Genomic DNA, 14,766 nt, shown 5'->3' with positions numbered 1-14,766 from the left:
CAATCTCTGTTCTCCTGTGTACCCACATTCCTATTACACCATGCATAAGGGATGGCACCCAATAATGGCTCAGCATGACCACAATGCCCTTTGATAAAATGGGCATGGTAGCTTCTAGAATGGGCTAAACTGACACGGCAGATCTTTCCACATTACTGGAGGATGTGGCTTCCCGGATCCTCAACCCATTGTCAATGGACCTCGAGGAACTGTTGACAGTGCTCACACTGCCTAAACCTCTGGTGACCTGGGAAGAGCTCAGAGAATGAGAAAGGGATTCTGTATTCTTCATGGGTGGCAGGGCCATCACTCATGCAGTGGAGCGTATTGGGAGAGTGGTAATTTATCACCTTGATAGTGCCATGCTTATCAAAGATGTCAAGTGAAGGTTGGCTGGTTTGCTGAGCTTGTGGGAGTACAAATGGCTGTACAGAGTGCAGCTGCCCAGACAAGCCTCTTGTTCATATTTTCACTGACTAATGGGCAGTTGCTACCAGGCCATCAGTTTGGTCAGACCAATGGCAACAGGGTGATTTTCACATTTAAGAATATCCCATTTGGGATGCCCCAAATTTGGAGAGGCAATGCCCTGGCACCAGTCACAAATAAGGTTACCCATGTTTCAGCACAAACTCTACCACACTAGAGTCTAACTCCAAGGCAGATACGCTTGACCAGTTACAGACCTCTACATTATTCAACACCACAAAGGTCTATTTAAAGTTCTTGCTCCTGAAGTTACAAGGCAACAAATGGGCTTCTTTGCTACTAGGGGCACTTTAAAACATTTTAAACTCTAGGACATATGGACACCACTCTTCTCATACCAACTAGGCTTATCTGGCCATGCTGCTTATAGTTATTATCATGAGGCAATCTGATGCTTTTACTTACAGAACAATACTATTTACATTTTCCCCAACATTACAGATTTAAAATGTCAATCATCTTATCTTCCAGTATTGCCTTGTGACCTGAGGACAGAGGTTATCTCCCCTGGTCACTGTCTAGTCCTGGCCCATTAGAAGAACACGGACTATGTGTTCTATTCTGCTGCTAGGCCACACTTACCCATTTGATAATGTAAATTCCAATTGAAATAGTGATTTCAGTGGATAGATCATTTCTCCTAACCATACCTACCCCACAGGAAGTGGAAGTAATTGCGCCTGGACCCACTCAAAAGTAGGGAAGAGGCATTCTGGGTGGTTGACAACAGCAATACTGGATAACATCATGGTGATATGATCATAACACTTGCCCCTACTCCACTTTGGAGAAGGCCACCAATGAGCTGCTATTACACAATGGCCCCATAATAAATCTTCTTATGAGGCAATCAGAAGGACAAAACTATAAAATGTAGATGTTTTATACTATTGGCTTTACTCTCTGCCTCTTGTGCCATGTGGGTCACAAGGCTTCTCCTTGACCCCAGAGACACAACACTAGAAAGTTGCTAGAAGTGAACAGCACTTGCTCGCAACTGTACCCAGGATGATAAGAAGGTGAGCTAAAGTTGGCCCTAGAGTGGCTGCATCTGAAATGCCACTAAGGTGTGGAAACTAGCTAGGAGATTCAAGTCTACTATCTTAAATGGAACCAACGGCACAAATGCTTACAGGCCACCAGCTGTAACACTGCCCTAATTTCAACCCTAACTGGGATGATAGGCTTATGCATTTCAGACCCATCTCTAGTAATACAGGGCCAAATATTAAACTGTTAGAAGCATATATATAACTAAATTTTCTCTATACCAAGGCTACACATGTGCCTCCAACCTTTACTAAGTTTACTAAGAACTGTGATACCAATAGATGCTTACAATGATGCAAGCAAATCTTAATCAGAGTATTTCAAATCAATTTGACCCTGTTAGACTCTGGGCCCCCTCTGTTCCTCTCCTGGGTGGTTACCTGGAAGAACTACCCTCCTCTGGGATGGCTCTCTCTATTGCAATAACACTGGAGATGACAACCCCAGCACATGATGGCAAGGGACAAAACTTCATCCCAAATGCTACCTCTACAACCTTCCACAATAGTAGAGATGACAACTGAAAATATGTGTTCACCTCAAGGCCCCCTTTGCTTACTACAATACTTGCTGCTTGAGTGTGAGGCAATTCTATGACTGCCATGCTGGTTTCCATTGCACTTTTGAGCTTTGAAAGGCCAAGGTATCTGTCAAGTCTCATACACTTATGGAGGTTCCTTTAAGCACTTTACTTAGTTGCTTTCCTTACCACACTCATTAAATTGGTCCATACTATGCTGCTTACTAGGGCCTAGTAAATTTAATTTCGGCTGGAAGAACCCCTCTCTGGCTGTGGATGCTACCACCAGAGCACCTCCCCTGAAACACTCTCACAGGACCACAGTTGTAGAGTCATCTCCCTGTACCACCCTAAGGAAACCCTTTCCCACTGCCACCACTCAGGTTTCCACAATCCTTCCACTCAAGCCCTCCAAAAGTGACTATCCCACGGGCAGAAACCAGGGCTCATTTTTTGAGCCACTATAATTGCTAGGCACGTTACTGAACTCAACAAAGGCTTTTTCCCTAGTAGCCTAGATGGCTAATTTATTGACCTTTGCCCTCATTAGACCAACAAAAGGCATCCCACACATCTCTGCAGTTTGCCTGACCCCTTTCTATGGTGCTCAACTGGTCCCACGCAGGACACTTTGCAGTACAGTACAAGGCACCTGGCAGGAGATTCCACGCGCTCTTTGTAATTCCCTATGTCTGCATAGGCACCAACACCACAAGAATGAATATAACATATGTGTCACACCAAGAGCACAAACCCCCCAGTCTCAGGCGTTGCAGCCTAGTCACCCAGTAGTAACTCCCAATTTACCCTGGCTTCCGCAATAAAACAGTGTTCACTCTGAGTTTAGTGCCCTGGGACCATCACACATCCACGGCTCTCCATATGTGCACTTCTTCCCTCAAACACATTTGCCTCCTTGTTGGTCCCCGGGGAGTTCTGTCTGTTCCTATCATGGTACTTTAGTCCCCCTAGGACAACCCTCATAACCTAATAACAGGATCCCCAATTCATCTCTTTGTCCTCTCACATCAAAAGCATTCAAAATTCATCTTCATTATGTCAAAAACTGGTCTGCTACTATCCCTCATGGGAACACTACCACATAAGCACACAACAAATTATTAAGGCAAACACTAACCTGTCAGCCACCCTGGCAAGTATACAGGGCTGCTACTCCAAAGCCTAGACTTAATACAACATGATGCTTTAGTGCAAAATGTTTGGGATAAGCATTTAGCTTTAGATTCCTTATTGGGCGAGGAAGGAGGTATATATACACTGTAAAGTACATCACCTGCTGTATATATAAATAATTCTGAACAAATTTAGACAAATTTACAAAAGATGGCTTAATAGGTACAAGTATTTCATAATCTTACCCAAGTTTTTAATCAAATACTTACCTTAACCTTATCCATGGCTTTGATTTATTTTCTTGGCTGGACCCCGACAAAGGGAGGGATGGTTACAGACAGGATTTTAAACTACCATTTGTCTAATTATACTATAGACTGGCATTTTTGCTTTGCTCAAATGTTTCATGAGCTAGGTGACCAAAACCCTGCCAGTGGCTTTTAACATCTCTGCCATCTAGACAGTGCCCATGGTTTTCCCTAAAGATTAATGCTTAGGCATCACAGGTTCAATTGTGATGAGGAAAAAGCTATTTTGAGTTGCTGCCTAGGCATTTTACAGTATGATAACCCTGCTCACACCCAGAGTCTGGACAGTTAGATAAGGACCTGAGTTTAGGATTCTCCACCAGAAGTCTGCACTTTGTTATTACCTTCAAGTATCTTTTAAAACAACTACTTAGAATTAAGCCTATGAAAAGTTAGTGATCTCTGCCTCAACCACCTTAATAGGTGTTTGCTACCCTGTTCTCTATCTCCTACTTGCTCATGACCTTGGACAGAGGACTGCCTTGCCCCTTGCCCCTTGCCCCTTGCCCCAACCCAGACCCCACCCACTCACCACCACCGCTTCTGGGATCTATAAGTAATAAATATTGTGACCTAACTTGCTTTGTGTGATGTACTGAAACTGCATCTTCAATCAAAATGACCCTGGGGTTTTCACTTTCCAGAGTGGGAAAAAAGCTACAGGGTAAAACTGCCTTATCTACGGAGGAACAATGAATTACACCCTTCTCCTCAGAAACTATGCAAATAAAAAGAGAACAGAATGAAATTTTTTAAGTATTGAGGGGAAAAAAAGGACAAACTTGGAATTCTATACCCTACGAAATTATCTTTGTAACAGAAGGAGAAATGAAGGCTTTCCCAAACAAAAATCAAGGGAATTTGTTGCCAATAAGACCTGCCACACATCAGATATTAACAGAAGTATTTTACAGAAAAGAAAAATGTGGTCAGAAACTCAGATCTACACAAAGGTAAGAAGGAATAAGTGACAGTTAAAAGAAAAAAACACACAAAACACTTTTTTCTTATTCTTAATCTAACAGATTGTTCAAACTATTGCTTGTGTATGCATGGGTTTAGGTGTATGAATGACAGCAATGATACAAGAGATGGGAGGAAGAAATCAGGATTACAGTTGACCCTTGAACAACAGAGGTTTGAACAGCATGGATCCACTTATACGTGATTTTTTGGATAAATACAGTACTGTAAATGTATTTTCCCTTCCTTATGGTGGTAACATTTCTTTTCTGCAGAGGAGTTTTTTAAATAAAAATATAGTGTATAATACACATAATGTACAAAATGTGTTAACTATGTTATTATTAAGGCTTCTGACCACCAGTAGGCTATTAGTAGCCTTGAGGGAATCAAAAGTTACATGCAGAATTTCAACTGTGTGGGGAGCTGGTTCCCCTCACTGCTGTACTGTTCAAGGATATTAGAAGGTACTCACATTACCTGAAGTGGTACAGTGTTATTTGAAAATAAATTTGGATTAGTTCTAAATGTTCTACAAATTCTAGGGCAACCACTAAAAAATAGTTTTAAAAAAATTTTTTAAAGTCTAACTGATATGCTAAGAAATAAGAGCAAATATAATGATATAAAATACTTAATTAAAACACAAAAGGCAAGGGCACCTGGGAGGCTCAGATGGTTGAGCATCTGCCTTCAGCTTGGGTCATAATCTCCAGGTGCTGGGATCTAGCCCCACACTGGGCAGCCTGCTCAGCAGGGAGTCTGCTTCTCCCTCTCCCTCTACTTCTCCCCCTGTTTGTGCTCTGTCTCTAACAAATGTGTAAATAAAAAAAACCCCAAAAAAGAAAACAGTAAATAATCCACAAAAGGCAGAAAAAGACTCGGTGACAAAAACTGAAATAAAGAACAAGAGCAACAAATAAAAAACAGTAGTGAATATAGTAGATATTACTCCCAAATATATCAATAATCACTTTGAAAATCAATGATCTAAACACACTAATTAAAAGACAAAGACTGTCAAGACTGTGAGAGTGTATCAAAAAGCAAGATCTAGCTAGATATTGTCTACAAGTAAGACACTTTATTTAAATTTTTAAGAGAGGAAAGGAAAGATGGGGAGAGGGTCAGAGGGAGACAGGGAGAGAGGATCTTTTTTTTTTTTTTTTTTAATTTTATTTATTTATGATAGGCACACAGTGAGAGAGAGAGAAGCAGAGACATAGGCAGAGGGAGAAGCGGGCTCCATGCACCGGGAGCCCGACGTGGGATCCGATCCCGGGTCTCCAGGATCGCGCCCCGGGCCAAAGGCAGGCGCCAAACCGCTGCGCCACCCAGGGATAAACAGGCTCCACACCCACATGAGGCTCAATCTCACAACTCTAATATCATGACCTGAACTGATATTAAGAGTCAGACACTTAGCTGACTTAGCCACCCAGGCACCCCAAGAAAGCCACTTTAAATGTAAAGACACAGATTAAATGTAACGGATGGAGAGAAATATACCATTATAAAATTAATCAAAGTAGGAATACTGTATTAATTTCAAACAGAACAGACTTCAAAGCAAAGAAAGTTATCAGGGATAAAGAAGGACATGATAAGACATAACAATTCATAATGAATATATGCCTAATAACAGTATTAAACTATATGAGGCAAAAACTGACATAACTAAAAAGAGAAATAGATTGATCCATTATTATAGGTGGAGACGTCAATATCCTCTATCAGAAATAAACAGATACATCAGGCAGTAAATTAGTAAGGACACAGTTTAACAACACCATGAATCAACTGGATATAATAGATGTCTATAGACTACTTCAACCACAAACAACAAAATACTCAATTCTTAGGCTCACATGGAACACTCACCAAGACAGGTCACATTTCTTAATCATCAAACATACCTTAACAAATTTAAAAGAATAAAAATCACATAATGTCTGCTCTTAGACCACAATGGAATTAAACCAGAAATCAAAGCAAGAACGGTAACAGGGAAATCCCTAAATATGTGGAGATTAAACAACATACTTCTAAATAAAGCATGAATCAAAGAATACATAAATCTCAAGAAAAGTTTTAAAACATATTAACCTAAAATGAAAACATAATTTTTTTTAAAGATTTTATTTACTTATTCATAAGAGACATAGAGAGAGAGGCAGAGACATAGGCAGAGGGAGAAACAGGTTCCTTGTGGGCAGCCCAAAGCAGGACTCAATACCAGGACCCGGGATCACGCCCTGAGCTGAAGGCAGCCATTCAACCACTGAGCCACCCAGGCATCCCATGAAAACACAACTTGCAAAAACTTGTGGAATGCAGGGAAAACATGGCATAAAATAAAATTTTTAGCATTAAATGTATATAATAGAAAAGAAGAAATATCTAAAATCAGTAACCCAAGTTTCTATATTAGGTAACTAGAAAAAGAAGAGCAAGTTAGGTCCAAAACAAACTGAAAAAGAGTAAGATTTAACACAGAAATCAATTAAATTGTAAACAGAAAAATCAACTGAAAAATGAACAAAAAAAGACCAATAAAAATCATCAAGCCTCTTCCTAGAAAGAAAAAAAGAGAGAAGATACGAATTACTAGTATCAAAAAGGAAACAGGCGACATCACTACAAATCCTATGGACAGTAAACGGATAATAAAGAAATACTATGAACAACCATATTCCCACAAATCTGATAACCTAGATGGAATGGACCAATTTCTTGAAAGATACAATGTGCCAAAACACACAAAAAGAAAAAGACATTCTGAATAGACATCTATTTATTAAAGAAACTGAATAGTAATCTTTCAAAAGAGAAAATCCTAGGCCCAGCTGGGTTCAGTGATGAATTCTACCAAACATTTAAAGAAAAAATTACACTAACTCCTTATAATCTCTTTCAGAGACAGAAGCAGAAGAAACACTTCCTAATTCATTCTGAGGCCAGCATTACCCTAATACCACAACCAGACAAAGATATTACAAGAAACAAAAACAAAACCCATACCAGCATCTCTCATGAATATAGATGCAAAAATCCTCAATAAAATATTATATCAAATACAACAAAGTATAAAAACAATTGTATATCATGACCAAGTGGATTTATCATTCAAAAATCAATTAATATGATCACATCAGGGATGCCTGGGTGGCTCAGTGATTAAGCATCTGCCTTTGGCTCAGCGCTTGTTCCTGGAGACCCAGCATCAAGTACCACAACAGGCTCCCTGCCAGGAGTCTGCTCCTCCCTCCGCCTATGTATCTCTCTTTCTGTGTGTCTCTAATGATTAAATAAATAAAATCTTTTTTTAAAAAAACATGATCACATCAACAAGCTAAAAAAAGAAAAATGACCATTATATCAATAGATGCAGAAAAAGAATATGACAAAATCCAACACTTATTCATCAGTAAACTAGGAATAGAAGGAAACTTCCTCAACGTAATAAAGAATATTGGCAGAAAACCTTCAGCTTACTTCATACTTCATGGTAAGAAACTAGAAGCTTCCCACAAAGACCAGAACAAGTTAATGATATCCCATCTTAACACTTTCAACATCAAAATGGAATTCCTAGTTAATGCCATAAAACACGTAAAGAAAATAAAAGGTATACAGATTGGGAAGGAAGAAATAAAACTGTCTTTATTTCTTGATGACATGATCATCCATGTAGAAAATCTGTAAGAATCAACAAAGTCCTGGAACTAATAAGCAATGATTGCAAATGGCAGGATACAGGTTAATATACAAAAGTCAATTGTCTTCCTATATACCAACAATGAACAAGTGGAGATTGAAATAAAAAAAAATTCAATACCATTTACATTAGCAGCCCAAAAAATGAAATGCTTACATATAAACCTAGCAAAATATCTACAAGCTCTCTATGAAGAAAACTGTAAAATCCTGATGAAAGAAGTCAAAGAATTAAATAAATGGAGAGATATTCCATGTTTATGGATAAAAAGACTCAATATTGTCAAGACCTACCAAGCTGACATTGTTCCCCTTAACTTGACCTATAGATTCATTGCAATCCTAATCATAATCCCAGAAAGTTATTTTATAGATATTGATATACTATTTCTAAAGTTTATCTGGAAAAACAAGAGATTCAAAATAACCAACGCTATACTAAAGAAGAAGGACAAAGTTAGAGGACTGACACTATCCAACATCAAGACTGAAAATAAAGCTACAGTAATTAAGACAGTGTCGTACTGCTCAAAGAATAGACAAATATATCAAAGAACAGAACAAAGCCCAGAAACAGATCATATAAATACAGTCAACTGATCTTTGACAAGAGGACAAAGGCATGGAGCAAAGACAGTCCTTTCTACAAATGATGTTGGAACCGAGTATCCACATGCAAAAAAAAAAAAATCAATCTAGACACCAATTAAAAACTTCTCACAAAAATTAACTCAAACTGGAGCATAGACCTAAAGGTAAAACACAAAACCTAGAACATAACAAAGAAGAAACCTGATGACCACGGATACAGTGATGACTTTTTACATATAACATCAAAGGTACAATCCTTGAAAGAATAATTAATAAGCTGAATTCGGGCGGAGGGTGGGGGGGAATCGGTGACGGGCACTGAGGGGGACACTTGATGGGATGAGCACTGGGTGTTTTTCTGTATGCTGGTAAATTGAACACCAATAAAAATTAATTTATTTTTTTAAAAAAAGCTGAATTCATTGTAATTAATAAAACTTTTGTCCTATGAAAAACAATGTCAAGAATGAAAAGACAAGCCACAGACTGGAAGAGAATGTTTGCAGAAGACACATCTGATAAAGGACTATTATCTAAAATATACAAAGAATTCTAAAGAATAAATAAGAAATCAACCCAATTTAAAAATGGGCCAAAGATATTAAGACAATTCACCAGAGAAAACACACAGTTGGAAAATAAGCAAATGAAAGGATGTTTTACATCAAATGTCATCAGGGAAATGCAAATTAAAACAAAACTTCTGGGCACCCGGGTGGCTCAGTCAGTTGTGTGTCCTACTCAGCAAGAGTCTCTTTGTCCCTCTCCCTTTCTTTTTATCCCTCCCCCTACTCATGCATTCTCTCTCTCAAATGAATAAAATCTATAAATAAAAAATAATTAATAAAACAAGACTGTACTCCACACCTATGACAATGGCCAAAATCCAGAATACTGACAATACCAAATGCTGACAAAGATGTGGAGCAACGAGAACTCTTATTCACTGTTGGGAGAAATAAAAAAATGGTACAGCCACTTTCTGAGACAATTTTGGTGGTTTCTTTTTTTTTTCTCCCTATGTAAATGTGTGTGTCTGTGATTTTTTTTTTTTAATTGAAGTAGAGCTCCACACACAAAGTTATAAACAGCTTGATGGTTTCTGACAAAATTAAATATACTCTTACCATATAATCTAACATTTGCACTCCCTGATAACCAAAAAAAACCTGAAAAGTCTGATTTCCACACAAAAAAAATTGCGTAAGGAAATAGCTTTATTCATAATTGCCAAAACTTGGAAGCAACCAAGATGTTCCTTAGTAGGTGAAATAAACTGTGTGGCACATCAAGACAATGGAATATTATTCAGTGTTAAAAAGAAATGAGCTATCAAGTCACGGAAATCCATGGATGAAACTTAAACACATATTAACAATCCAGAGAAGCCAATGTGAAAAGGCTAAATACTGTTTTAGTCCAACTACACAACATGTGTAGAGACAGCAGAAAGATCAGTGGTTCCAGTGGAAATGAGAAGGTGGCAGAATTGAACAGATCAGAGTACAGAGGAACATTAGGGTGGTGAAAATATTCTATATGATACAGCAATGGATACATGTGATTACATTATTTGTCCAAATCCATAAAATATATAACTCCTGGGGTGATCCCTAAAGTAACTATGGACTTTGGGTTATTATGATATGTCAATGCAGGTTCATCAATTTTAACAGATGTACTACTCTGGTGGGGGATGTTGATAATGGCAATGGAAGTGCATGTTTTGGGGTAGGAGGTCTATGGGAAATCTCTGTATCTTCCTCTCAATTTTGCTGTGAATTTTAAACAACTCTAAAAAATAGTCTCTTTTTAAAAAGTTGGTACAATGTTAAAATAAACACTGGAATTCCTTCTGCCATGATTCAACAATTGGACGTTCTCCCTATCAGTTTTATGCCTCTCTACAAACATTGGTATATGACACTTCAATTCTAAATAGTTCACCACTGCATCCCCTAAGAACAGGGACACTCACCTGTCATATAACCACACTACCAACATTATACCTAGGAAATACTCTATAACATCACGTAACAGGTCAGCTACTTTTCTTGGAAGATAAATCTGTGAGAGACAAGGATATTCTATCTTGATATCTAATCTATTTAAGATTTATTGACATTTTCCTAGAAAATCAGCCAATTCATGAAAATTTTACACCTAATAAAAAAGAGGTATACGTTATATACTCTTATGATTTCAAAATTTCTCAATGGTATGCTTAGCATACTTGTTTTCATTTAGAACACTGAATTATTTTCTTGTAATCTAGAGACTGCCTATTGACTTGGAATTTTTCCAAGATTCAACTCCAAGTGTTAATGTTCAATTCTATTATTTTCCTGTTTTCTAGTATATTAATTGATACATTTGAGTTTATAATTTCTTTCTTACTACTTTTTTAGTTTAGATTGTTTTATTTTTACTCTTAAGTTTGTTTTATGGGGGCAGCCCCAGTGGTGCAGTGGTTTGGCGCCACCTGCAGCCCAGGGTGCGATCCTGGAGACCCGGGATTGAGTCCCACATCGGGTTCCCTGCATGGAGCCTGCTTCTCCCTCTGCCTGTCTCTGCCTCTCTCTCTATGTCTCTATGAATAAATAAATAAAATCTTTTAAAAAAAAAAAGTTTGTTTTATGGTTTTCTTTATAAATATAAGAGATATTGGTTCATATACCACAATAATATAAATTACTGACTTCAAACTTTTCCTGAATTCAGAAGTTACTGAACAAAAAAGGGAAAAGAGAGAAGATAGTATCCTGGTAAGCATATCAATCTGTACGTGCAAAGTGGATTTTGTTATCATAGGCTGGGAGGAATCAAAATGATCTGAGTAGTTTTATGCCAACAAGAGGGTAAGAGGGTGTTGTTAGGAGCCTACAAAATGTAATTTGTTGTCCTCTGCACTTCAGTGGGCCAAAGGGGAGTAAGGTAAATAATCTTATGGTTTGGAGTTGTACCTGAACATAAAAATCAGTTCCCTGACATAGAAAACAAATAGTAAAATGACAGAAGTGGGTCTCACCTATCAGTAATTACTTTAAATATAAATGGACCAAACTCAAACAATACATCAGAGATTGACAGAATGGCTAAAAAACCATTATCCAACTATATACTTATCTCTAAGAGATTCACTTTAAGGAAATTCTGACATAAGGTACAACATAGAGGAACCTTTAAGTTCATCATGCTAAATGACATAATGTCATTTACATCAAATATCATAATACTGTATGATTCCACCTATATGAGGTTAATTAAATTACACCTATATGAGGTTAATTAAATTAAATTAATTACACCTATATGAGGTTAATTAAATTAAATTAGGATTAATTAAAATCACAAAGACAGAAAGAATGGTGGTTACCAGGGGCTAGGGAAAGGGTGGAAGGAAGAGAAATTATTTAATAAGTACAAAGTTTCAGTCTTGCAAGATGAAAGAATTTCTGGAAATGGGATGGTGGTGATGGTCTCAAACATACACATAAATTAATTCATACTTTTAAAAAAACTTTTCCAAAAAAGATAAACCAATATTTATGCTGTATCACTGATAAAAATTTTTCTGAAAAACTGCCAATTAGGCCATAAAGTCTATGCATTATTAAATCTTATAGTGTTAAGAGGAATAATAGCTGAAAATTGAGAACTAGATATCACACATTCCACTAAGCACTATCTCATAAAACACATACCAAAACCTTGTAAGATAGAGTATTACTGTACCCTATTACTATTCATAAAACAGACCAAATGCCCTATCCACAAGAGAATGGACAAACCATGATATATTCTTACACTAGAATACTTTCAACACTAAAATGAATAAACCAAAACTATATACATCTACACAGAAAAATCTCAAAAACCCAAGTGTCTGTAAAAAAATGCAATTCTCAGAATATATACCATGTTGATTCCATCTATTAAAGAATTCCAAACTATACTGAACAACAAGAGAAAATCAATACATGTCAGAACAAGAAGTCAAAAAAAAATGTCTGGCGAGAGGACACATAGGACTTCTATGGTACCTGGGAACATCCCATTTATCAAGCTAGTTGGCCAATATGCAGGAAGTATTTTTATTTTCCTTATTCTTTATGTATGTTTCATATACATTCTTTACTATGCATGAAATAGGTCACAACTGAAGGAAAGTAAGAACTATTAAAATCATTTAAACACAAGCTATCGGAATCCCTGGGTGGCGCAGAGGGTTAGCGCCTGCCTTTGGCCCAGGGTGCAATCCTGGAGACCCGGGATCGAGTCCTACGTCGGGCTCCCGGTGCATGGAGCCTGCTTCTCCCTCTACCTGTGTCTCTGCCTCTCTATCATAAATAAATAATAAAAAATTTTTAAAAATAAATAAACAAGCTATCAAAACTTTGTGCTCTTAAGTAGATAATCTGAAAAAGGTTGGACTTCATCTGTACCTCAAGTTATCACCATGAAGAGAAAATACTAATACAAAGCAAATCTATTCTTATTTTCCTAAGGAGATAAATTCTTTTCAATAGATGAGTTTGGAATTTATTAAAACCTATTGAATCTAGCCCTTAAACATTAACTTTTAAGAAATTAGACTCTTAACACTCTATCCAAAGACGTTATAACTGACTCAGCTGGTATCAACAATGCCCAAGTAAGAGAAACAAACTCCAGTGCCTTTTCTTCCACATTTTTTCTCTTCATTTCTAGCTTTCTTTGATACCTTGGACAAGTCAGTTGTTCTCTCATGACTGAACAACTTTGCTTTGATCTCTTCTACTTTTCTCCTGTCATCTTCATTTAATTCTGAAATGGAGTACCCACACTCATGAGCCAGATTAAATTTCAGATTCCAGGCTGAAAAGAAAACATAAAACACTTAAGATAATGCACTGTAAAAATAATTTTCAGTGATTATAAGAGCACAGAAAACCATCAGTATATCCAGCTAAATGCCTACCACAACACTTAGCAAATAGTATGTGCTCTCAATTATATAACTATTATAAGTTCTTAAGAGCAATCACTTCACTGAAACATGTGATTTTTAAAAACCAGGTTTTACAGATATTTCTCCAAGAAGGCCACTTTAATTATGATTTTCAATTATTTTTATCTTCCTTCCAATCAGGATGGTCCCTTTTCCTCCCCTATTAGTGTCTACTACAGTTGCTGTCACTTCCATGGGAGCTGATACTAAACCATAATCAAGAAAACTTGGAATTTTCTGGAATCAGAATATGCAAGTAATAAAAGGAATGGCATAGGTAGTTAATCTCAAGGAAAAACTTATTAACAAATCAGGTAGGCCTGAACTGTTTATAAGTTGCTCTCTAAAATATATTCCCCATTTTACCCTAAATCTTTTTTTCTTTTTTAATGGTATTCTAATATTAGAGATTAGTGGGATTAGTAAATGTCCTCTTTCAAAGCTCTAACTCAAGTTTACTTGTTTTTTCTAATGAAATATGCTCTAAGAATTTTATCAGAAAACAGGAGACAGGGCAGCCTGGGTGGCTCAGCAGTTTAGCGCCACCTTCGGCCCGGGGTGTGATTCTGGAGACCCGGGATCGAGTCCTGCATCGGGCTTCCGGCATGGGGCCTGCTTCTCCATCTGCCTGTGCCTCTGCCTCTCTGTGTGTGTCTCTCATGAATAAATAAATAAATAAATAAATAATATTTTTTTTAAAAAGGGAAAAAATTTTTAAAAATTAAAAAAGGGAGACATATATATAGTTTTATGATACAGTGTGATTTAGAGCAGAGCAAATTATTTTCATTTTTTTTTTCTGCCTCTAAAATAGAGCATTAGGACACCTGAGTGGCTCAATGGTTGAGTATCTGCCTTTGGCTCAGGGTGTGATCCTGGGGTCCTAGGATGGAGTCCTGCATCAGGCTACTCACAGAGAGCCTGCTTCTCCCTCTGCCTATGTCTCTGCCTCTCTCTGTGTGTCTCTCATGAATAAATAAAATCTTAAAAAAAGAAAAAAAGAA

General features: G+C 37.3%; 1 protein-coding gene across 4 annotated transcripts in view; it reads right to left on the bottom strand.

Moving 5' to 3' along the window:
- The window catches only part of ALMS1 (ALMS1 centrosome and basal body associated protein), a 223,728-nt gene that overhangs the window by 125,961 nt on the left and 83,001 nt on the right, over positions 1 to 14,766 (bottom strand). For all 4 annotated transcript variants that reach the window (XM_041754600.1, XM_041754601.1, XM_041754602.1 and 1 more), the window contains exon 10: positions 13,496 to 13,629. In XM_041754600.1, the coding sequence (XP_041610534.1) occupies positions 13,496 to 13,629 (134 nt within the window). The remainder of the gene's footprint in view (positions 1 to 13,495; positions 13,630 to 14,766) is intronic.

This window comes from Vulpes lagopus, chromosome 5 (assembly GCF_018345385.1).
Source record: "Vulpes lagopus strain Blue_001 chromosome 5, ASM1834538v1, whole genome shotgun sequence".
Classification (NCBI taxonomy): Eukaryota; Metazoa; Chordata; class Mammalia; order Carnivora; family Canidae; genus Vulpes; species Vulpes lagopus.
The sequence above is the reverse complement of the archived record's forward strand: the minus strand, read 5'-3'. Positions and strand labels throughout refer to the sequence as shown.